This window comes from Glycine max, chromosome 16 (genome assembly GCF_000004515.6).
Source record: "Glycine max cultivar Williams 82 chromosome 16, Glycine_max_v4.0, whole genome shotgun sequence".
Taxonomy (NCBI): Eukaryota; Viridiplantae; Streptophyta; class Magnoliopsida; order Fabales; family Fabaceae; genus Glycine; species Glycine max.
In genome coordinates this window covers 10633781-10656925 of record NC_038252.2, presented here as the reverse complement: position 1 = coordinate 10656925, position 23145 = coordinate 10633781, and the positions used below count along the sequence as shown (strand labels likewise).

The 23145-nt window shown below is 38.8% G+C and overlaps 1 protein-coding gene and 1 non-coding gene across 2 annotated transcripts; one reads left to right on the top strand and one right to left on the bottom strand.

The window, feature by feature from the left end:
- Positions 1-233: 233 nt before the first annotated feature.
- Positions 234-340, bottom strand: LOC112999826 (small nucleolar RNA R71). The gene has a single exon (XR_003265044.1). It is a non-coding gene; the product is annotated as a small nucleolar RNA R71 (small nucleolar RNA).
- A 22087-nt stretch (positions 341-22427) lies between these two features.
- On the top strand, positions 22428-22757 carry LOC102662293 (uncharacterized). The gene has a single exon (XM_006599765.1). It carries the CDS (start codon positions 22428-22430, stop codon positions 22755-22757), a length of 330 nt encoding a protein of 109 aa, XP_006599828.1.
- The last annotated feature ends 388 nt before the right edge of the window (positions 22758-23145 follow it).

The window sequence follows — 23145 nt, the reverse complement described above, 5'->3', positions numbered from 1 at the left end:
ATGGCCTTGCAGGTGAAGACCCACACAAACATCTGAAAGAATTCCATATTGTCTGCTCCACCATGAAACCCCCAGATGTCCAGGAGAATCACATATTTCTAAAGGCCTTTCCTCATTCTTTAGAAGAAGTGGCAAAGGACTAACTTTATTACCTTGCTCCACGGTCCATCACGAGCTAGGATGACCTCAAGAGAGTATTCTTAGAAAAAAATTTCCCTATTTCCAAGACCACGACCATCAGAAAGGATATTTCAGGCATTAGGCAACTCAGTGGAGAGAGCCTATATGAATACTAGGAGAGATTCAAAAACCTATGTGCCAGTTGCCCTCACCACCAGATTTCGAAGCAACTTCTTCTCCAATGTTTTTATGAAGGACTCAGTAACATGGAGAGAAGCATGATAGATGCTGCCTGAGGTGGAGCCCTTGGAGACATGACCCCTGTTGAAGCCAGGAATTTAATTGAGAAGATGGCATCCAACTCCCAGCAATTTAGTGCCAAAAATGATGCTATTGTCATTTGAGGAGTGCATGAAGTAGCCACGAATTCATCTTCATCAGCTGAAACTAAGAAGCTTGAAGGTAAACTAGATGCCTTGGTTAACCTGGTAACCCAGTTGGCCTTGAATTAGAAATCTGTACCTATCGCAAGGGTCTGTGGTTTATGCTCCTCTGTTGACCCCCATACAGACCTTTGCCCTTCAATGCAATAACCTGGAGCAATTAAGCAGCTTGAAGCTTATGCTGCAAACATTTACAATATACCTCCTCAACCTCAATAGCAAAATCAACCACAATAGAACAATTATGACCTCTCCAGCAATAGATACAATCCCGGATGGAGGAATCACCCTAATCACAGATGGTCTACCCCTCAACAACAACAATAGCAGCCTGCTCCTTCCATCCAAAATGTTGCTGGCCCAAGCAGACCATACATTCCTCCACCTATCCAACAACAGCAACAGCCCCAGAAATAGTAAACAATTGAGGCTCCTCCGCAACCTTCCCTCGAAGAACTTGTGAGGCAAATGACTATGCAAAACATGCAATTTCAACAAGAGAGCAGAGCCTCCATTCAGAGCTTAACTAATCAGATGGGACAATTTGCTACACAGTTAAATCAACAACAATCCCAGAATTCTGACAAGCTGCCTTCTCAATCTGTCCAGAATCCCAAAAATGTGAGTGTCATTTCATTGAGGTCGGGAAAGCAGTGTCAAGGACCTCAACCAGTAGCACCTTCCTCATCCGCAAATGAACCTTCCCAACTTCACTCTACTCCAGAAAAAGATGATGACAAAAATTTAAAGAGTAAGTTACCTAACAATTTTTGTGCAGGTAAATCTTCCACTAATAATTCTGATTTGCAGAAGCAGCATATCCCTCTTCCATTCCAGCAACATATCCCTCTTCCATTCCCTCCAAGAATAGTTCCTAACAAAAAAATGGAAGAGGCAGAGAAGGAGATCTTGGAAACATTTAGAAAAGTAAAGGTAAACATACCTCTGCTGGATGCAATAAAGCAAATTCCAAGATATGCTTAATTCTTGAAGGAGCTGTGCACTAATAAGCAGAAGCTTAAAGGAAGTGAAAGAATTAGCATGGGCAGAAATGTCTCCGCATTGATTGGTAAATCTATCCCCCAAATCCCTGAAAAATGTAAAGATCTTGGTACATTCAGCATACCTTGAATTATAGGGAACAATAAGTTTGACAATGCCATGCTAGATTTAGGAGCTTCTGTTAGTGTTATGCCTCTGTCTATTTTTAATTCTCTATCTCTAGGTCCTTTGTAGTCAACTGATGTGGTAATTCATTTAGCTAATAGAAGTGTTGCCTATCCTGTTGGTTTCATAGAGGATGTCTTAGTTAGAGTTGGTGAACTGATTTTCCCTGTTGATTTTTATATTTTGAATATGGAGGAGGGATTTTCTCAAGGATCAGTTCCCATCATTCTAGGCAGACCCTTTATGAAAACTGCTAGAACTAAGATAGATGTACATGCAGACACACTATCTATGGACTTTGGTGATATAACTGTTCATTTTAATATTCTTGATGCTATGAAACACCTATCTGAAGATCCTTCTGTATTTCATGCTGAAATAATTGACCATGTTGTTGATGAATACATGACTGATCTTTATTCTAATCTGCATGCCTGTCACTCTTCATGCATTGAGTCTGAAAATTGTACTTGATCATATATCTGAATTTGATGCTGAGAGTCAATCTGAAATTGATATTGACTACATGTCTGGTGATGTTTTACCTCTTGATATTGATTTTATAGAGTCAGATAGAACTAACCATGTTTCAGGAAGTACACATACCTCTGACTTTCTTTATGAGGTACAGGCTGAGAAACCATCTCTTTCTACCACTATCCAGCCGGCAACACCAGAATTGAAGCCTCTGCCATCAAATTTAAAATATGCTTACTTGGATGATAAAAAACGTTTTCCAGTAATTATATCTGCCTACCTTGCTGATGAGCAAGAGGAAAAGTTGTTATCTGTTCTCAAGAAGCATAAGAAGGCTATAGGCTGGACCCTGGCGGACATTCCTGGTATTAGCCCATCCACATGTATGCATCGAATAAATTTAGAGGATGGGGCTAAACCAGTAAGACAGCCACAGAAAAGACTCAACCCGGTGATTCTTGATGTAGTGAAGAAGAAGGTAACCAAGCTTTTGCAAGTTGGAATCATTTATCCTATCTCCGACAGCCAATGGGTGAGTCCCATCCAGGTAGTCCAGAAGAAAATCGGCCTCACCGTGATAAAAAATGAGAAGGAGGAGCTGATTCCTACTCGGGTGCAGTTGGAGAGTTTGCATCGACTATAGGAGGCTGAACCAGGTTACCAAAAAGGACCATTTTCCCCGACCATTCATTGACCAGATGCTTGAACGCCTGGCAGGTAAATCTCACTATTGTTTCCTTGATGGTTTTTTTGGTTATATGCAAATCACTATTGCTCCAGAGGATCAGGAAAAAACCACATTCACCTGCCCCTTCGAAACTTTTGCCTATAGGAGGATGCCTTTCGGCCTGTGCAATGCCCCTGGTACCTTCCAGCTGTGCATGATCAGCATTTTAAGTGATTTTTTAGAAAATTGCATAGAGGTGTTTATGGATGATTTCACTGTATATGGATCCTCTTTTGATGTTTGTTTGGATAGTTTGGAAAAGGTTTTGAATATATGCATTGAAACTAACCTTGTTCTAAATTTTGAAAAATGTCATTTTATGGTTGAGCAAGGTATAGTTTTAGGCCACATTATTTCCAATAAGGGCATTGAAGTAGATCCTGCAAAAATTTCTGTTATATCACAATTGCCTTACCCCTCTTGTGTGCGAGAGGTGCGATCTTTTCTTGGTCATGCAGGATTCTACAGGCACTTTATAAGAGATTTTAGCAAAGTAGCCCTTCCACTGTCCAACTTGTTGCAAAAGGAGGTGGAGTTTGAATTTAATGATAAATGCAAAGAGGCTTTTGATTGCCTCAAAAGAGCACTGACTACCACCCCCATCATCCAGGCACCCAACTGGACAGCCCCTTTTGAGCTTATGTGTGATGCATCAAATTATGCATTAGGGGCTGTCCTTGCTCAGAAAATTGATAAATTGCCCAGGGTGATATATTATGCTTCTAGGACTTTAGATGTTGCCCAAGCGAATTATACTACTACTGAGAAAGAGCTACTAGCCATAGTTTTTGCTCATGAAAAAATTTGTTCTTATTTGCTTAGTACCTGCATTATTGTTTATACTGACCATGCAGCTCTAAAGTACTTGTTAAAGAAGGCTGATTCTAAGCCTAGGTTGATCCGATGGATGCTCAGGCTCCAAGAGTTTGACTTGGAGATCCGTGATAGGAGCGGAGCACAAAATTTAGTTGTTAATCATTTGAGTCGGATCAAACATGTGCCTGATGAGGATTCACCCATTCAGGATGATTTCCCGGATGATCATTTGTATATATTGTATAGTATTTCTGATTCTTCTTCTACTCCCTGGTTTGCTAACATTGTCAAATATGAAGTTGCTTCTGTTTTTCCTCCCTTAGCATCTAAGGCTCAAAAAGATAAAATTAAAAGTGATGCTAGGCATTTTATTTGGGATGACCCCTACTTGTGGAAATTGTGCAGTGATCAGGTCATTAGACGATGCACTCCAGATCATAAGACTGACTTAGTCCTGTGGTTCTATCATTCTTCCGCACCGGGAGGTCATCTGGGTGTTCAAAGGACAGCTCGCAAAGTGCTTGACTGTGGCTTTTATTGGCCCACCATCTTTAAAGATGCGTGGAAGATTTGTAGCACTTATGACCAGTGTTAGAGAGCAGGAAGTGCACTTACATGGCGACAAAAAATGCTTCAGCAACCTATGCTATTCTGTGAGGTGTTTGATGTCTGGGGCATAGATTTCATGGGCCTTTTTCCTGTCTCTTTTGGTTATGTTTACATTCTCCTTGCAGTTGATTATGTTTCAAAATGGGTGGAAGCCAAGCCCATTAGAACTAATGATGCTAAGGTTGTTGTAGATTTTGTCAGATCTAATTTGTTTTGCAGGTTTGGAGTACCTAAAGCAATCGTTAGTGATCAAGGAACCCATTTTTGCAACAAATCAATGCATGCCTTGCTTAAAAAGTATGGGGTTGTACACAGAGTATCCACACCATACCACCCCCAAACCAATGGACAGGCATAAATTTCTAACAGGGAGATCAAGAGAATTTTAGAGAAGATTGTGCAGCCAAGAAGGAAATATTGGAGTACCAGGCTTGATGATGCTCTTTGGGCACATCGGACTCCCTACAAAGTACCCATAGGAATGTCTCCTTATCGGGTTGTCTTTGGAAAGGCATGTCATCTTCCAGTGGAGATTGAGCATAAAGAATACTGGGCAGTGAAGACCTGCAACTTCTCTATGGATCAAGCTAGTGAGGAAAGAAAGTTGCAATTGAGTGAGTTAGATGAGATCCTCCTAGAAGCCTACGAGAATGCCAAGTTCTACAAAGAAAAGACCAAGAAGTTCCATGATAGCATGATAATTAAGAAGGACTTCACAGTTGGGCAAAAAGTGTTATTGTATAATTCTAGGCTTGGACTCATGAGTGGTATGTTGAGGTCTAAGTGGATTGGTCCTTTTGTTGTTACTAATGTTTTTCCTTATGGTACAGTTGAGATCAAAAGCGACTCCACAAACAAGAGCTTCAAGGTCAACGAACACCGACTTAAGTCATTCCTCACAAACCCTTCTTTAGTGGACGTAGTGGTGGAAGAGACTTCCTTACTCCACCCTACTCTTCCTCCACCATGACTTAGGGAGTTCTTCTTTTCCTATCTCCGTCTTTGCTTTTATAACACTTTTCCGATTCTATTTGATGGTTTAATTGCTTTTAATCTTTTAATTGTGCTGCATTGAGGACAATGTGTCGTTTAAGTATGGGGGGGAGTTCTTTGGTTTTGCTAGTTTTGTCGGTTTTGTTAGTTGTGTTAAATTTGTTAATTTTGTTATTTTTGTTGGGTTTCTAGTTTGATATTTTAGGTCAATTCTATTTGCATGTACAACTTTGCATGTTTTTCTTTGAATTATAGGATATGTTCAAGAAATGGGTAATTGTTTTGAAAATAAAAGTCTCTTGACATTTTGTGATTTGAAATCCTTGATTTTCCTCTACATGTCTTGATAGTTTTGAAAGCTTAATTCGAAAGTGATAAGTTTACCTTTGTGAGAATTTGAGCCATCCATCATCATAATCATTTGGTGTGTTTTTCCCCATTGATTGCTTGCACAATAGCCTTGGCTTGATTCTTGTTGATGCTTCCTAATTCACATGCATATTTGGAAATGATTTAGGCAATTTTGTTCTTATAAGCCTCTAGCCAAATGGACTTACCTTGAATTAATTCCTTTGATAGCCCTTTTGAGCCTTGTTTCCCTTTCCTTGTGCTGAAGTTCACTACAAGCCTTAAGTGAAAAACCATGATATCAGCTTACCCTTAAGGAATTTTTGAGCTTTGGAATTGTTTTGGGAATAAGTGTGGGGGGTTTTTGTTTCATTGGATAACATGTTTTGTTGGATATGCTTCATGATGTATTTTGGGCCATACTTGATGTACATTGTGTATTGGTTAAATGTTGGACATGCTGAATGAGATGTTGTTTCTCAAATGCTACAGAGCAAAAAAAAAATCGAAAAAAGAAAAAGAAAAGCAATAAAGTTGAGTGAATAAGATCCTAAATGGAAAAAGAATTATGAGACTTTTGGTTCTACTCTTTATGTTTAAATTTTATCTTTAGGTCTTCTTATTTTTTCTTAATATGCACTTATTCCCCATTGCTCCTCTATTCCTTTGGGATTTAGCCACTTATTCCATATTTTTCCCTACCTTGTCCTTGGCCCCATTACAACCTTAAAAGCCCTTTTGATCCTCATGTGCTTGTGTTTATGGGTTGATTGTCAATTTTAGAATCTTGCCAAGTTTATGTGGTGTTGGTTTTCATGGGTGCTTTGAGGGTAAATAGTAGCCTAGACACTTGAGAGATAGAGTGTATATCTTGTGAGGCTTTATCATTTTTCATTCTTGAGCTGATTAACTATTTTGCCATGATTGGGTTGCTTGGATGATTTTCATGGATATCTTGACTCTTCATATCTCTTCAAGTTAGATGTTAGATGTTACCCATTCCTTTCAATCCTTGATGTTCATTAAGAAATATGTGAATGTTTTTATTTGTCTCTCTTTGATATCCTTGGGTTTTGTTCTTTGTTTCATTTTGCCCAGGAGTGCAAAAGGCTAAGTATGGGGGGTTTTGATGTGCCATTATTTTCTCCTATTTCTTAACCCTTTTTGCACCATTTTAATTACTGATTAGTCTTAATAGTCAAATTAATTAGGCAGTTTTATTACTTGGGCTCATTCAGCTAATTTGATATTTTCAATCTAATTTCAGTAATTAATGAAGCATTGGGCTTAACCCGGATTTTGGTCATGGACTTAAAGAGGGCAAATAAAGCAACGTTTACCTTAGTTAATTTTTAATTAGGAGATTGCAATTTTATTTTATGTTGTTCAATGTTTATTTCGTTTTGGGCCAGAATAATGTGATAGGGCCCAGTGACTCTGAGTGACCCTTATATATAGTAGCCTTGGGATTCGTGTAAAGATTATTCTGTTAGACTATTATTCAGAGCACAGGGTTTAGGGTTTTAGGTTTTGGAGCTTATTGTTACTATTCACGTAATGCATTTTTCCATGCTCTGCTTCTAATTGCAACTTCATTTTTATTTCTTCTTCTGCCTTTAGTTTCATTTACATTTCTGTTTGAGTTTCATTCTCGTTTCTATTTCCAGTTTCATTTACGTTTCTACCTTTAGCTTCAATTGCGTTTTCTGTTTTTGGTTGAAATTATGGAAGGCTAAATTTCTGGTGTTGTTTCCTTCTAAGGACGAAGCTTAACTCTCTTCGAGGTTCTGTTTATAATGTAGCTTCCTAGCAGTTTTCCCTTCACCAATTAACCCACATGAGTTCTATTAATATGTGCACGCTTCGTGTTCGATTAATTGCCTCTTTGCTTAAATTGCGTTCGTGCTTAATGAACAAGGGATTAATTGGTGTATGTGTTGCATAATCACATATTGACAGCCCTAAATTGATTTTCGCTTAGTAAATTAAAATAGGGTTGGATTAAGTGGTTAATTGTTAGGGACGAATTCTTCATAACCTAGGACAAGAGAATGGCTTCAGAATCAGACCAAACAACACGTTTTTACTATTATTAATTTCGTATTTCAGTTCGCTTGTGCTTTAATTCACACAACAAACAACCCCCCCCCCCCAATTGTTACTGTTACTGTTACTGCTAGTATATTATGAACAATTGGTTTATCATTGCTCGTTGGGAAACGACCTAGGATCACTTCCTAGTTACTGCATTTTAATGTTTATTTGATTTGGGTACGACCTCGATCAGTCACGCATTTGGCCCTCTAATTCCTAGGTGGCATCCTCTCCCGAAGCATTCCCCCATACAACTTTGACCAAGCGAATCTCCTTCCCCCTTAGTTGCTTGACCATACGGTCGTTGATCCTTAGTGGTAGTGTTTCATATGTCAAGCTCTCTTTCACTTGGACATTGTCCAACTCGATCACATGCAACAGATCATGAACATATTTTCTGAGCTGAGAGATAAGGAAGACACTATAGAGATTTAAGAGAGATGATGGCAAGTCCACCTGATATGCAATCGGACCGACATGCTTTAGGATTTCAAAGGGACCAATGAATCTAGGTGTGAGCTTATAGGACTTTAGCGCCCTGCCAACCCCCAGTCCACGAAGTGACTTTCAGGAACACATGACCACTTACACAAATTCAATTAGATGGGCACATTTGAACAAGAGGGATTTGAATGAAATAATAGATGTGCTCATTTGATAATCAATTAGATATGCTTTATCTATTAAAATTATAAATACCATCACATTTTTATTCTCATTAGTGACTATTGATTCAATCTTATCTTTTGAAAAAACACTTTCTGAGAGTCATCTAAGGGAACTAATCTGCATTTCAACAAGAGATTCATGATGATCAAGATTCATTCATTCTTCATCATGATTTGAGAAAGAAAGGAAGAGCTTGAAGATATTTGTGATATGCACATTCAAGTGTATTTAATCTAATTTTGAATTCTTTCTATTTTCTGACCTTGATTAGGGTTATCAAGGGTTTTTGCGAGTTGATAGGGTTTCAACTCCTGATCCTTCTCTTGTAGGGTTCAAGGGAAAAGTAGAATTTTAGGAAATTGTTTGTGCATAGTGTTTGTACTTGGTTCCCTATTAGTGGAAGTTCTAAGGGTCTTGGAACAACTGCATGTAAGTCCTCTTGGGAACTAAACTAGTATAAATTATGTGTGTGATTCTCTCTTTCTCTAAACCTTTGCTAATCAATATTGGTAATGGAATTGATGTAAAAGGACCACGAAACTTTGTTTTTCATTGATTAAATATCTTCATTGATGCAATCCTACCCCGCAAGGGCGTTGGATAGAAGACTCCAAGTAGATTAGGCCAGAGATCCAAGGGAAGGCCCTAGGGTTCTCATGAGCCTTAGGGTAGATTTTTGAGCCCATGGGTCAAGGTTGGATCCACTCTTCTTTGTAAATATTAGAATAGGTTTTTCCTTCTTTTGGGCCTTGTATTTTGGCCATTCTAGTAGTATAGGGTTTTAGCCTTGTATTTCAGGGCATTTTGAGTAGTCTTTGTAGTAGGGACTTTTTTGTATTTTCATGTATTTTTGGAATGGGGTGAGTTTAGCTATTATAGGGGGTGTGTAGCTAAGCTCTAGCTTCTCATCTCAAGAAGGTGAGCTTAGCTATTAGAGAGGTGTGTGTAGCTAAGCTCTAGCTTCTTTAGGAATCTTCTCAAGGAAGCTTCTCAAGGAGGTGAGCTTAGTTATGAGAGGGGTGTGTGTAGCTAAGCTCTAGCTTCTCAAGGAAGTTTTCTCAAAGAAGCTTCTCAACGAAGTTTTCTCAAGAAAGCTTCTCAAGGAAGCTACCTAGTCTATAAATAGAAGCATTTGTAACACTTGTTGTAACTTTGATGAATGAGAGTCTTGCGAGACACAACTCAAAGTTCAACTTCTCTTCCTCTTTTATTCCTTCAATTTCGTGCTCCCCCCTCTTTCTTTCTCTCCCTCTTTCTTTTCCTCCATTGAAGCATCCTCTCCAAGTTTCTTATCCAAGGCTCATCTTGGTGAAGCTCCTTCTTCCATGGCTTATTCCCTAATGGATGGCGCCTCCTCTCACCTCTTCTCCTTTGTCTTCCGCTGCATCTCCATGATGGAAAATCACCATTAAAGGACCTCATTGAAGCTCAAAGATCCAGCCTCCATAAAAGCCCCACAAGCAAGCTTCTATCAAGTGGTATCAGAGCACAAGAGCTTCAAGTAGGTGCTCCTTAAACCTCCATTAATTTTTTTGCTTTACCTTCTCTTCCATTGTTGTTTCTTCATTTTTCTCCATGTATCTCCTCACATGTCTTGTGATAAATGTTGTTAACATGATTCTTTAGAGTTTCCACCGATTAAACATGCTATAGAAGCTAGATTTGATTTTCTATGGTTCAAATTTCTTGTTCTTGTTCTTGAACCATGAATTGTGTTGAGTTTAGGTTCCTTTGAGTTTTTTCTTGTTATTTTTTGTGGCTGAAACCTAAACCATAAAATTTCTTACAAAAATATTAAAGTAGAAGAAAACCTCAAAAATCTAGAGTGACTTGTTCACCTATTGTAGTTTTGTCATAGATGTCATGTCTAGTCATGAAACCTTTCACATAAGATTTCTTATGTTGTGCTGAATTTTATTTTCTTGTTTCTTTGTCTAACTCATTTGTTCATGAGTGTATGAAATTCTTTTATCCTATTATTTGATTTTAGTCAAATCTTTCATGTTAATTAGTCCTTAACATGTTCATGCAAAATTCTTAGAGAGTCTTTTATTGTGAACCTTTTCTTGAACTTTTAGGTTTCCTTATGATTGTGTCTATTGTGAATTTGAGTTTTGGTGATTGAATTGCTAGCTGAAATGTTGATCCTAAGTGAATATTGAACTCCTAAAACTGTGGTAAAAAATCCTAGTGAGTTCAACATACATAGGAAGGTTGAAAGTAAGCCCAAGGCAATCAATATACCATGCTTAAAAAAATCACTGGAGCTTGGACATACAAACTTATAAAAATTATTGAGACTTGGTTACTTCAAATTTTGAACTAAAATTTTTACTGAATTTTCTAGACATCTGGAAAAAATTTAAAAAAAAAAAAAGAAACAAGTGATTTGTATAAAAGGAAAAAATACGAAAAATCACACAAGTTGGCAAGAAAATCAGTATCCAGAAAAAAAAAAGGTGAAAGGGAAGTGTGCTTGTTGTTTTGGCTCAAAATTTATTCTATAATTGGAAATTTCAATTGAAAATTAGTGTGAAAACAAGTGTCAAAGCTAGAGGTTTTATGAGTCTTTTTTTTAGTTTTTTTTTACTCTACTCTAGAGTCATTCTAAGTTTCTCTTTGAGTCCTAGCTTGCTTCTATGTCCTTTTCATTGCTTTAATTGTTGAATAATCCTTGAAAAATTGTCTTGTTAAAACTCCATTGGTTTAGCTTTCATTTCATTTTTTTTTGTCTTTGGTTATTGCTTTTCTCTTTATTTCCTTGTTTGTGAGTTGCCATATAGGGAATTGGAATGGAGGATTGGTGTCATCCCTTGAAGAATTTGAGTCAAGAAGCAAGGGACCAACCACCTTAAGAGCTATTGGACTAAGTAGCACTCCAAATTGAGTGAATCACCAAAGAGATAACAACCACCAAAATTGAGGACATTTTGTAATTTTTTAATTTGCAATTTACTTACCTTTATTGCTTTCAAGTTTTGTAACAAAAAGGAATTTCATTGGAAGTGTGTTGGGAGCCTCCAATAGGTTACCAAACTTCCATTTGTGTGTAATAATTTTAGGCAATATTTCCTTAGGATAATGAGTGTTTTGTTGGGAACCTTGATGTGGTCATCCAAACACTCTTAGGATTCACCTAGTTTACTTTTCTTCCTTACTTTCATAGCTTATTTCCTTTACCTTCCATTGTCAAACCGCCTAGATAGCTTTCCTTTTACCAATTAGTTTTTTTTACCTTATCTTTCACACCTCTTTTAGTGTTTATTTTGGCTAGTTTCAACCATAGTTTCTTTTACCTTTTGTTTTCAAACCTCCAACAAGAAAGAACCACAACTTAGGTACTAACATGAGTCATCATTCATCTAGTGTTAATGGCGAGGGTACTAGTCATAAAGACCCTTTATCTAGAATCTTAGATGAGTTGAGTTCCCTCAAGTTATGGAAAGAAAAACAAGAGAGAAAAGAAAAAGGAAAAAAAGAGTGGAAGAAATAAGTCAAGATTAAAGAAAGAAAATAAGAGAGGAAGAAAGAAGAAAAATAATGAAAGAAATGAAAAGAGAAAAATATGCCTCTTATAGTAGTCATAACTCTTGCAAGAGCCCAAGTGAAGAACTTCGTGACTATTACGAAGGAAGGCATAGGTCACATCTTAAACCTCACTCCCATAGGAGAGAAAAGGAAAGAAAGCCTTAAGAGGCTAACATTAACCTCTCATACTTCCATAGGAAGGACAATGTAGAGGCTAACTTAGATTGGGAAATAAGGGTAGAGCAACAACTTAAAAAGAAGTCTACCTCAAAATCTTATGGCTCTCACTCTTATCCAAAGAAAGACCAAGGTCAAGGCATCTTAGGGGTGACACCTTCTAAGCCCAAAGATGATAAGGGGAAGACAATAGAAAAGCAAGCCCCTAAGGCTAGTATGCAAGAGAAAACTAGCTCTATAAAGTGCTTTAAATGTCCTGGAAGAGGACACATTACTTCTCAATGCCCCACCACAAAAACCATGATTATGAGGGGCCAAGACATTTATAGTAGCCAAGATAAGGCTACTACTTCACCTTCCTCTAGTGAAAGTGAAGAAGCAAAAGGGGAAGAATCTAGTGAAGAAATCTACCCCCAAGAAGAAGGACAACCATTAGTGGTTAAAGAGAAGTGTAAGGAGGTAAGTGTTTTCTCCAAGAGGTTAGCTAAGAAGGGAACTCATCTTACAATAAAGACAAACATTAAAGAAACTTTCCCTCTTAGACAACCTCCACGTTTTCTCTTTTGTAAAAAGACACTTGCTAGCATTGCCACACCTCTTGGGCGTGAGTTTATTCCTCAAGTAAAGAAGTTGTTGGATGAGGGTTTGGTTCGCAAGAGCTTAAATCCTTGCGCTTTGTTGATGCCCGAAATAGGTATTATTAGGCACCAAGTCCCTAAAATAGGTGGTATGATGAATGTTTTGAGTAGTGCAACCCTCTTTTGTAAAATCACTCGTGCACCTAACATCTTCATGGTGTGTGTACATAGGGACTCATTAGGTAGGTTTGTTCTTATTTTTAGTTTCAATACAAACTTAGGTACTCATATGGGACACCTTAGGTTTGTCATACTTTTTGGTAGGAATAATCAATATGAAAATACAGAAAAAGCTATGTTTTATTGTGTTACTTTTCTTAATTTTTCAAATAGTGATCAAGGGGTTCCCATGAACCCTAAGAGAATAAAGTTCATTCATGAGTGGCCCACTCCACCAAGTATAAGAAAAATTTGGGGCTTCCATGACTTAACAAACTTTTACAAAAGGTTTGTCCCACATTTTTCTATACTTGTAGCACCACTCATTGAGTTGGTGAGGAACCATGTTCCTTCATGGGAAGATGCCCAGGAAATGGATTTTCAGACCTTACCTTACTTCAACATACCAAACACCACTAATACATATGTTTTTGTTCTTTTTACAGGTGTCGAGGGAAGGAGCCTAGAGTATGAAGAACCTCGGGATTTGAGGTCAAATCCTTTCCAAGGTTGAGGGAATGATGCAATCCTACCCCGCAAGGGTGTTGGATAGAAGACTCCAAGTAGATTAGGCCAGAGATCCAAGGGAAGGCCCTAGGGTTCTCATGAGCCTTAGGGTAGATTTTTGAGCCCATGGGTCAAGGTTGGATCCACTCTTCTTTGTAAATATTAGAATAGGTTTTTCCTTCTTTTGGGCCTTGTATTTTGGCCATTCTAGTAGTATAGGGTTTTAGCCTTGTATTTCAAGGCATTTTGAGTAGTCTTTATAGTAGGGACTTTTTTGTATTTTCATGTATTTTTGGAATGGGGGTGAGCTTAGCTATTATAGGGGGTGTGTAGCTAAGCTCTAGCTTTTCATCTCAAGGAGGTGAGCTTAGCTATTAGAGAGGTATGTGTAGCTAAGCTCTAGCTTCTTTAGGAATCTTCTCAAGGAAGCTTCTTAAGGAGGTGAGCTTAGTTATGAGAGGGGTGTGTGTAGCTAAGCTCTAGCTTCTCAAGGAAGTTTTCTCAAAGAAGCTTCTCAAGAAAGTTTTCTCAAGAAGGCTTCTCAAGGAAGCTACCTAGTCTATAAATAGAAGCATGTGTAACACTTGTTGTAACATTGATGAATGAGAGTCTTGTGAGACACAACTCAAAGTTCAACTTCTCTCCCTCTTTTATTCCTTCAATTTCGTGCTCCCCCCTCTCTCTTTCTCTCCCTCTTTCTTTTCCTCCATTGAAGCATCCTTCCAAGCTTCTTATCCAAGGCTCATCTTGGTGGTGAAGCTCCTTCTTCCATGGCTTATTCCCTAGTGGATGGTGCCTCCTCTCACCTCTTCTCCTTTGTCTTCCACTGCATCTCCATGGTGGAAAATCACCATTAAAGGACCTCATTGAAGCTCAAAGATCCAGCCTCCATAGAAGCCCCACAAGCAAGCTTCCATCATTTATTATCAATTTTTTGAGAAAACCTTGATTACAATGAGGGGTTAGCTTTAATTGAATCTTACGAATGAATTGGTAAAAATTTCAAAAAGAATCCATTCAACCCCCTCCCCTTCTAGATTCCTGATTATTCCAACAAATACTTTTTCAAAAGGGGTACGGAAGCCATAACAATGATGATATCAGGTAAAGAATTGGTAGAAAATGTTGATAAGATTATTGAGGCTAAAGAAAAAAAAGGCTAACTCCATGTGTGTAATTGAGTTCAATTAACAAAGTACTCTTTTCTCTGTGAAATAATCCCCAAATCCAAGGCAATGATGTTTCTCAAAAACATTTACCATAAAGATTAAGGAATGATGGTGTGATTGTGGTAAATTTCAAAAACTATACATGACATGTTCACATGTAATTACAATGTGTAAGTACGTCCATGTTGATTACAAACAATTCATCAATGACGTTTACAAACTCAATTATGTGTCCAATGTTTACAATAGATCACTTGGTCAAATGAAGCACACATCATATTGGCCAAAATATGAAGGGTCAACTATATGTCATGATCTAGAAATACGGAGAAAAAAAAAAAAGAATCACCCAAGATTAACCTATATACACAATGAAATGGACCAAGGAAAATGGGGCAACTAAAGAATTATTCATTGTGCAGAACCTTTGGTAATTCTAAGAACAAATATCCAAATAATAAGGGAAACACAAGAAAAAATTGTCAATATACCTAATAACTGCTAAATATGAGTTGTTTTTTATAATGAAAATAGAGTGAAAATAACCTGAAAAATATTTATTTAGTAGTTATTTATGCTTAATTGTTAAGAATTGATGACTTTCTTATTCATGGCTAGTAGATATGAAAATGAGGGATTAAAAGCCAAAAAGATGCAGAAAATAGCAAAAATATTAAAAAGGAAGATTTTGACATCAAGCCCAACCCAAGATGCGTTCAGCGCGCAGCGTGCACTCACCACGAAAACAAGCATTGGCGCTAGGCGAGGAAGAGGCGTGATAAGCGCAAATACAGGCACATGTGCATGCGCTAAGCACGAATACAGGCACCCGCACTAAGCGCGAGTACGCATGCCCAAGTCCAGTCTAGCAACTATAAAAAGAGAGTCAAACCAAGGAGAAAAGGCACACAGAGTCTCAGAGCACTCTAATACACACCTAAAACCTGAGAACTCTCCCTTAGGGAATTCTTCCTTCTCTTCCATTATCTTTTATTCCCTTTTTCCTTTCTTCTCTTCCATCAAGTTCTAAACCCCTTTTCAAGTGTAAGGCCCCTTATGGCTATGAGAAGCCAAACCCTTAGTTAGGGCCTGGCAGGCCTAAAAAGCTAAAAGATGTATTGTATACTTCATATCTATCAATGCAAACATGTGTTTTCTTTCCTATTATCCTTTCTTATTTTTAATTTCATTTATCATTCATCCTTGCATCATCTTTGGAGGTTAGGTGCTCGACAAAGGGTAATCCTTAATAAAAATACAAGGAAGGTTTTACATGCATCAGTTTTAGGGATAAGTTGCTTGACAGAGGGTAATTTCTAATAGAACTAAAAGGAAGGGGTATCTTAATAAAATCATTGCTAGACATAGAATGGTTGCATTATGCCCATGCATCAAAGCAAGCATCTAGAATTAGAACTTCATGCATTTAAGCTATTGAATCTTTGCAAAGACATTTGGGAGATGGATAGGTAAGATAGGCTTGTCATCGTGAGACATCAGGGGCAAGTATTCTAATAGATGTGGGTAGGAAAAATTCACCTAATTGATAAGAAAAATCTAAAATAATACATCTTAGGCAAATAAGGCATGCTAGGTCCTAACATTCCCATCTCATTGAATTCCCTATTATTTATTTTTTTCCTATTAATATCTATTATTTAGTTATTGTTCTTTTAACTCATCTTTTACCTCATCTTTTCTTTTCCTCTTATAAATTGGAAATTATCCAATGCAAGTACAAAACAAAGTTCCTATGGAAATCGACACTCGGACTTCCGAGTCTTTACTACTTAGACATGTGGTACACTTGCCAAACGGTTAACAAGTTTTTGGCGCCATTGTCGGGGACTTTGTTCTTCGTACTTGGTTGCCATACATTTTCAATTTGTAAGTATTAATTCTTTTATTCTTTGTTTTTTATTTTACAATTTTAATTTTATTCATTATTTTTCTTCTCCATTGTTTTTCTTTTATAATTTGCATGGTAGTGCTTGCTTTTGTGTATGTGAGGTAGAACTGCAATTGAAGATTTAGGTCCACAAAATCCAGAAATTGAAGTGACTTGTAGGCATAACAACACCGCAAGAAGAAGAAGAGAGCAAGAAATACAAGGGAGCAGTCAACCCTCACCTCCACCCTCTCCACGAAGCTACTATCAAATGGAAGAGGAGCATGCACGACAAGTGACACTAGAGGACTACTCTAGTACAACTACCCCGCAATTCTTCACTAGTATTGCAAGGCCAGAGGTTCAAGCGGCCAACATCTCTTATCCCCACTCTCTCATACAGATGATACAAGGAAACCTCTTCCACGGTCTACCGAATGAGGATCCTTACACTCATCTCGTCACCTACATAGAAATTTGTAACACGGTAAAAATAGTTTGTGTTCCCGAGAATGTCATACGCCTCAATCCTTTCTCTTTTTCTTTGACAGGGAAAGCAAAAAGGTGGCTACACTCCTTTAAAGGCAATAGCTTGCAGACCTGGGCGGAAGTTGTAGAAAATTTCTTAAAGAAATACTTCCTAGAGTCAAAGACTGCTGAGGGAAAGATGGAAATATCCTCATTCCACCAATTCCCTGATGAATCACTAAGCGAGGCACTCGACCGTTTCCACGGACTACTCAAAAGGACGCCTACACATGGGTACAACATTGCCCAAGAAGATTCTTCTAGGGAGGTGAACTACATGGGAGCTCAAAATCGCCACAGATTCCAAGGCTACAACCAAGGAGGGCCGTCAGGATTCAACCAAAGGAGGAATTTCACACAGGGCTTAAACTGGAGGAATCATCCGAGGAACCATTTCAACAAGGAGCAAAGAAGTCAACCTGTCCAAAATTCCAACCAAGGGATTGATCTTTATGAGAAGACCAATAAGCTTAAGGAGACGCTGAATCAATTCATGCAGATATCCATGTTCAACTACAGGAGCACAGAGTCATCCATCAAGAACCTAGAGATACAAGTGGGACAATTAGCCAAACAAATGGCTGAAAGACCCACTAGCAGCTTTGGAGCCAACATAGAGAAGAACCCGAATGAGGAATGAAGGCAGTGTTGACTAGAAGCTAGAGGAGAGCACAAGGAGAAGAAGAGGAAGCTGAAGGAGACCAATCTGATGAAGGAAGGGCAGACAAAGAAGGAGAGAAAGCGGAAGAAGAAGAGAATGAAGAAGAGAAAGAAGAAGAGAAGAAGGTCTTACCCTCTAAGAACAAAAGTCACATAGCCCGAGAGGCTAGGAAAGAAGAGCCACCAACCCCTCTAAAGGAGCCCACATATCCTTTAGTGCCATCTAAAAAGAATAAGAAGCGCTACTTCAAGCGTTTCTTGGAGATATTCGAAGGGCTGGAGACAACCATGCCATTTGGGGAAGCCTTGCAGCAGATGTCGCTCTACACCAAATTCATGAAGGACATCCTCACCAAGAAGGCGAAGTACATTGACAATGAAAGCATTGTGGTGGGAGGCAACTGCAGTATGGTGATATAGAGGATGCTACCCAAGAAATTTAAAGATCCTGGGAGCGGGACAATCCCTTGCGCCATAGGGAATGAGTTAGAAGGGAAGGCTCTCACTGACTCAGGGGCAAGCATCAATTTGATGCCCCTGTCAATGTGTAGAAGAATTGGAAACCTGAAGATAGACCCTACCAAGTGTGAATGTATGAATACATGATTTTGGTGATGCCAAAGAATAATCAAACAAGGTTGCTTTCAGGATTACTTCAACAAACATTCAAAGGTTAAGCATTGCTTCAAGATTAATACAAGGTTGCTTCAACAAACAAGCATTGCTTCAAGATTAATTAAAGATCAAGCTTTGCCTCAAAACAAAGTGTTTCCAAGACATCCAAGGCTCTGGTAATCGATTACCAGGCAGTGTAATCGATTACCATAAGACAATTTTGAAAAAATAGCTTTTAGAAGGGTTTTGAAATTTGAATTTAAAAGTTGTAATTGATTTCCATTGATGTGTAATCGATTACCAACAACTGAACTCTTGAAATTCAATTTGACAAGTCATGACCCTTCAAAATATAACTGTGTAATCGATTACCAAAAACCTGTAATCGATTACCAGTGAAGAATTTTAGAAAAAGCTTTTTGAAATGACACATCTCTTTAAACCATTTTGAAAAGGCACGAAGGGCCTATATATATGTGTGTCTGACTTCAAAAAGAAAGAGAGAGATATTCTAAGAGAACTTCATTGCCAAATGCTCTTTCAACAACTCTTGGGCAAACACTTGCAAATCTATTGAAAGTTCATCTAGGAATTTCAAATTGTATTATCATCTCTAAAAGAGAGAAATTCCTCTAGCAACTTCAATTTGTATCATCCACTCTAAAAGCGAGAAATCTTTCTGTTCATCCCAGAAAGTCAGTTGTAATCAAGAGACTGGTTGTCTCTTGAATTGTTAAGTTTCCTGAACACAAGGGAAAGGGATTCCTCGGGTGTTCAAAAGTTGTAAAAAGGATTTTTACAAAGTTAGTGAAAATATCAAGTGGGTTGCTTGAGGACTGGACGTAGGCACGAGAAGTGGCCGAACTAGTATAAATCGAGTTTGCATTTCTCTCTTCCCTTATCTCATTTATGTTATTGCAATCAACTTTGTCTTGCATGTTTAAAGAACATTATTAAATAGATTGTTGCTTCTTCTTTTGCATTCTGAGCCTATCATTTAGAAGGGGGTTAAAAGTTTGTTAGTGGGAAATTTTGAAACTTAATTCACCCCCTTCTTAACTTATTGAGGCCACTTGTCCAACACCAAGATGACGCCTCAGCTCGCAAACCAATCAATCATAAGATCGTGCGGGGTATTAGAAGATGTCCTGGTCAAAGTCCGTCACTTTACTTTCTCTGTGGATTTGTCATCATGGACATAGAAGAAGATACGAAGATTCCTTTTATCCTAGGCAGACCCTTCATGTTGACTACCAACTATGTAGTGGATATGGGGAATGATAATCTGGAAATGAGCGTCAAAGACCAAAAGGTAACCTTCAATGTTTTTTGAAGCAATTAAATACCCAGAGGAAGATAGAAAGTGCTTCAAGGTGGAGGAGGTCGATAAAGAAGACGTCGGTGCTCTTCAAACCACACAGACTTCATGGAGAAAGCTTTGATCAATGTTGTGGATTGTCTAACCAGTGAAGAGGAGAAGGATCTAAGGGCTTGCTTGGAAGACTTAGATCATGAAGGAAACATTCCTGTAGGTGAAGACCAAGGTGGAGCTGAAGATTCTACCCACCCACCTGAAGTATGTGTTCTTGGAGGAGAACGAGACCAAGCTTGTGGTGATCAGTAGTGAGTCCACAGTAGAGGAAGAAAACAAGTTGGTAGAGGTCCTCAAAAGACACAGGGAGGCAATTGGGTGGCACATATCAAATCTTAACGGAATCATCCTTGCCTACTGCATGTACAAGATAATAATGGAAGAAGACTATAGACCAGTCAGACAGCCTCAGAGAAGGCTCAACCCATCAATGAAGGAAGAGGTGCAGAAAGAGGTGCTCAAGCTTCTAGAGGCCAAGCTTATGTACCCCATTTTTGACAGTACTTGGGTAAGCCCAGTCCAAGTGGTACCAAAGAAAGGGGCATGACAGTCATTCAAAATGAAAAGAATGACCTAATCCCAACAAGAACTATCACTGGCTAGAAAATGTGCATCGATTACCGCAAGCTCAATGAAGCCACAAGGAAAGACCACTTTCCTTTGCCTTTCATGGACTAGATGTTGGAAAGGCTTACGAGATAGGCTTATTACTGCTTCTTGGATGGATACTTTGGATACAATTAGATTGTGGTGGACCCCAAGGATCAAAAGAAGACGGCCTTCACATTCCCTTTTGGCGTCTTTGCTTACAGACGGATGCCATTTGGGTTATGTAATGCACCTGCCACATTTCAGATGTGCATGTTGGCCATTTTTGCAAATATGGTGGAGAAAAGTGTCGAGGTATTCATGGATGACTTCTCGGTATTTGGGCCCTCATTTGAATGCTGCTTGAAGAACTTGGAAATGGTGCTACAAAGATGAGTGGAAACAAACCTAGTTTTGAACTGGGAGAAGTGCCATTTCATGATTTGAGAAGGCATAGTCTTGGGCCACAAAATTTCGGCCTAAGGGATTGAGGTAAACCGAGCCAAGATTGATGTCATTGAGAAGTTTCCACCACCATCAAATGTTAAAGGCATCAGGAGCTTCCTAGGACATGCAGGTTTTTACAAGAGATTTATCAAAGATTTCTCCAAAATTGCTAGACCGTTGAGCAATCTGTTGAACAAAGATGTTGTGTTTAACTTTGATGAAGAATGTTCAGCGGCCTTCTAGACCCTGAAAGACAAGTTCACGACTGCCCTGGTGATGATCGCACCTAATTGGAGTAAAGAGTTTGAATTAATATGCGATGCTAGTGATTATGCAGTGGGCACAGTCCTAAGACAAAGGCAAGACAAGACATTCCATGCCATTTACTACGTTAGCAAAGTTCTCAATGAAGCACAGATGAATTATGCCACTACGGAGAAAGAGATGCTAGCCATTGTCTTGCCCTAGAAAAATCCAGGCCATACTTGGTGGGGTCAAAGGTAGTGATTTTTACTAATCATGCCGCCCTCAAGTACCTTCTCACCAAAGTAGATTCAAAACCAAGGCTTATTAGATGGGTCCTACTCATATAAGAGTTTGATATAGTCATCAAGGACAAGAAGGGATTCGAGAATGTGGTGGCTGACCACCTCTCCCGGTTGAAGAATGAGGAAGTAACTAAAGAAGAACCAGAGGTAAGGGGAGAATTTCCAGATGAGTTCCTCTTACAAGCCACCACAAGACCTTGGTTTGTTGATGTGGCCCACTACAAAGCCACATGAATCATCCTCGAAGAGCTTAACCAGAGCCAGCGAAAGAAATTTCTATGTGTAGGATGATCCACATCTGTTCAAGCTAGGAGCAGACAATCTGTTAATGTGTGTTACGAAGGAGGAAACATAGAGCATCCTTTGGCACTGCCATAGTTCACCATATGGTGGTCACCACAGCAGAGATAAGATAGCAGCAAAGGTGCTACAAGAAAGTTTCTTTTGGCCATCAATCTTCAAAGACGCTCATGATTATGTGTCCTGTTGTGACAAATGCCAGAGAACAAAGGGGATTTCCAGAAGGAACGAGATGCCTCTGCAAAACATAATAGAGGTAGAAATCTTTGACTGTTGGGGATTGACTTTGTAGGGCCTCTCCCATCATCATACAGGAATATCTATATCCTGGTAGCTATTGATTACATGCACAAATGGGTAGAAGCCATAGCCACCCCCAAGAATGATGTCAGGGTAGTGATAAAATTCTTAAAAAAACATATCTTTTCCCGTTTTGGAGTACCACGAGCCCTGATCAGTGATGGGGGAACACACTTCTGCAATGCGCAACTGAAGAAGGTTCTAGAGCATTACAATGTCAGACATGAGGTGGTCACACCTTATCATCCCCAGACAAATGGCCAAGCAGAAGTTTCAAATAGAGAGCTAAAGCAAATCCTTGAGAAAATTGTCGCATCATCAAGAAAGGATTGGGCTTTGAAGCTGGATGATGCTCTCTGGGCTTACAGGACTACATTCAAGACTCTCATAGGCCTGTCACCATTTCAGTTGGTCTATGGGAAAGCATGCCACCTACCGGTGGAGTTGGAGCACAAAGCCTATTAGGCCCTTAAACTGCTAAACTTTGATGAAGCTGCAGTTGGAGAGAAAAGGAAGTTACAATTGTTGGAGTTAGAATAAATGAGGATGAACGCCTATGAATCATCCAAGATCTATAAGCAAAAGATAAAGGCGTATCATGACAAGAAGCTACAGAGACAGAACTCCCAACCAGGCCAACAAGTCTTGCTCTTCAATTCCAGACTCAGGCTATTTCCAGGAAAGCTAAAGTCAAAATGGTCAGGGCCGTTCGTGATCAAAGAAGTAAGACCCCATGGATTTGTAGAATTGGTGGACCCTACAACACATACACCGGAGAAAAGATGGATCGTCAATGGGGAACGCTTAAAAATTTACAATGGAGGCCAGTTAGAAAGATTAACAAGTGTTGTCTACTTGAACAATCCATAAAATGAAGAATAATGTCTAGCTAAAGATGATAAATTAAGCACTTACTGGGAGGCAACCCAACATTTTTTAAAAATTTTGTTTTTCATTTGTTGTAAAAAAAATAGGATTTTGTTTAGGGTCTTCACAAACTATCAGTCCACCTGAGGATGGATCCACCGCTGTTGACCCTAGAGGCCTTCATCTAGCAGGTTGCTTGGCCAGGAGTCCAACCCTCTACTGATGGGGGGTGAGCCCTCTGAGGTCAGAGATACACTGAAGCCGGAGCTGGGGATGACACCATTGCAGATCTGGCGGCTAATTGTGATCCATGGCCAAACTTGGGTTGAAGAAAGCAGGATTTTATTCAGTCATTATATTTTTAGTTTTTATTTTTTTTCTCTCAAATAAT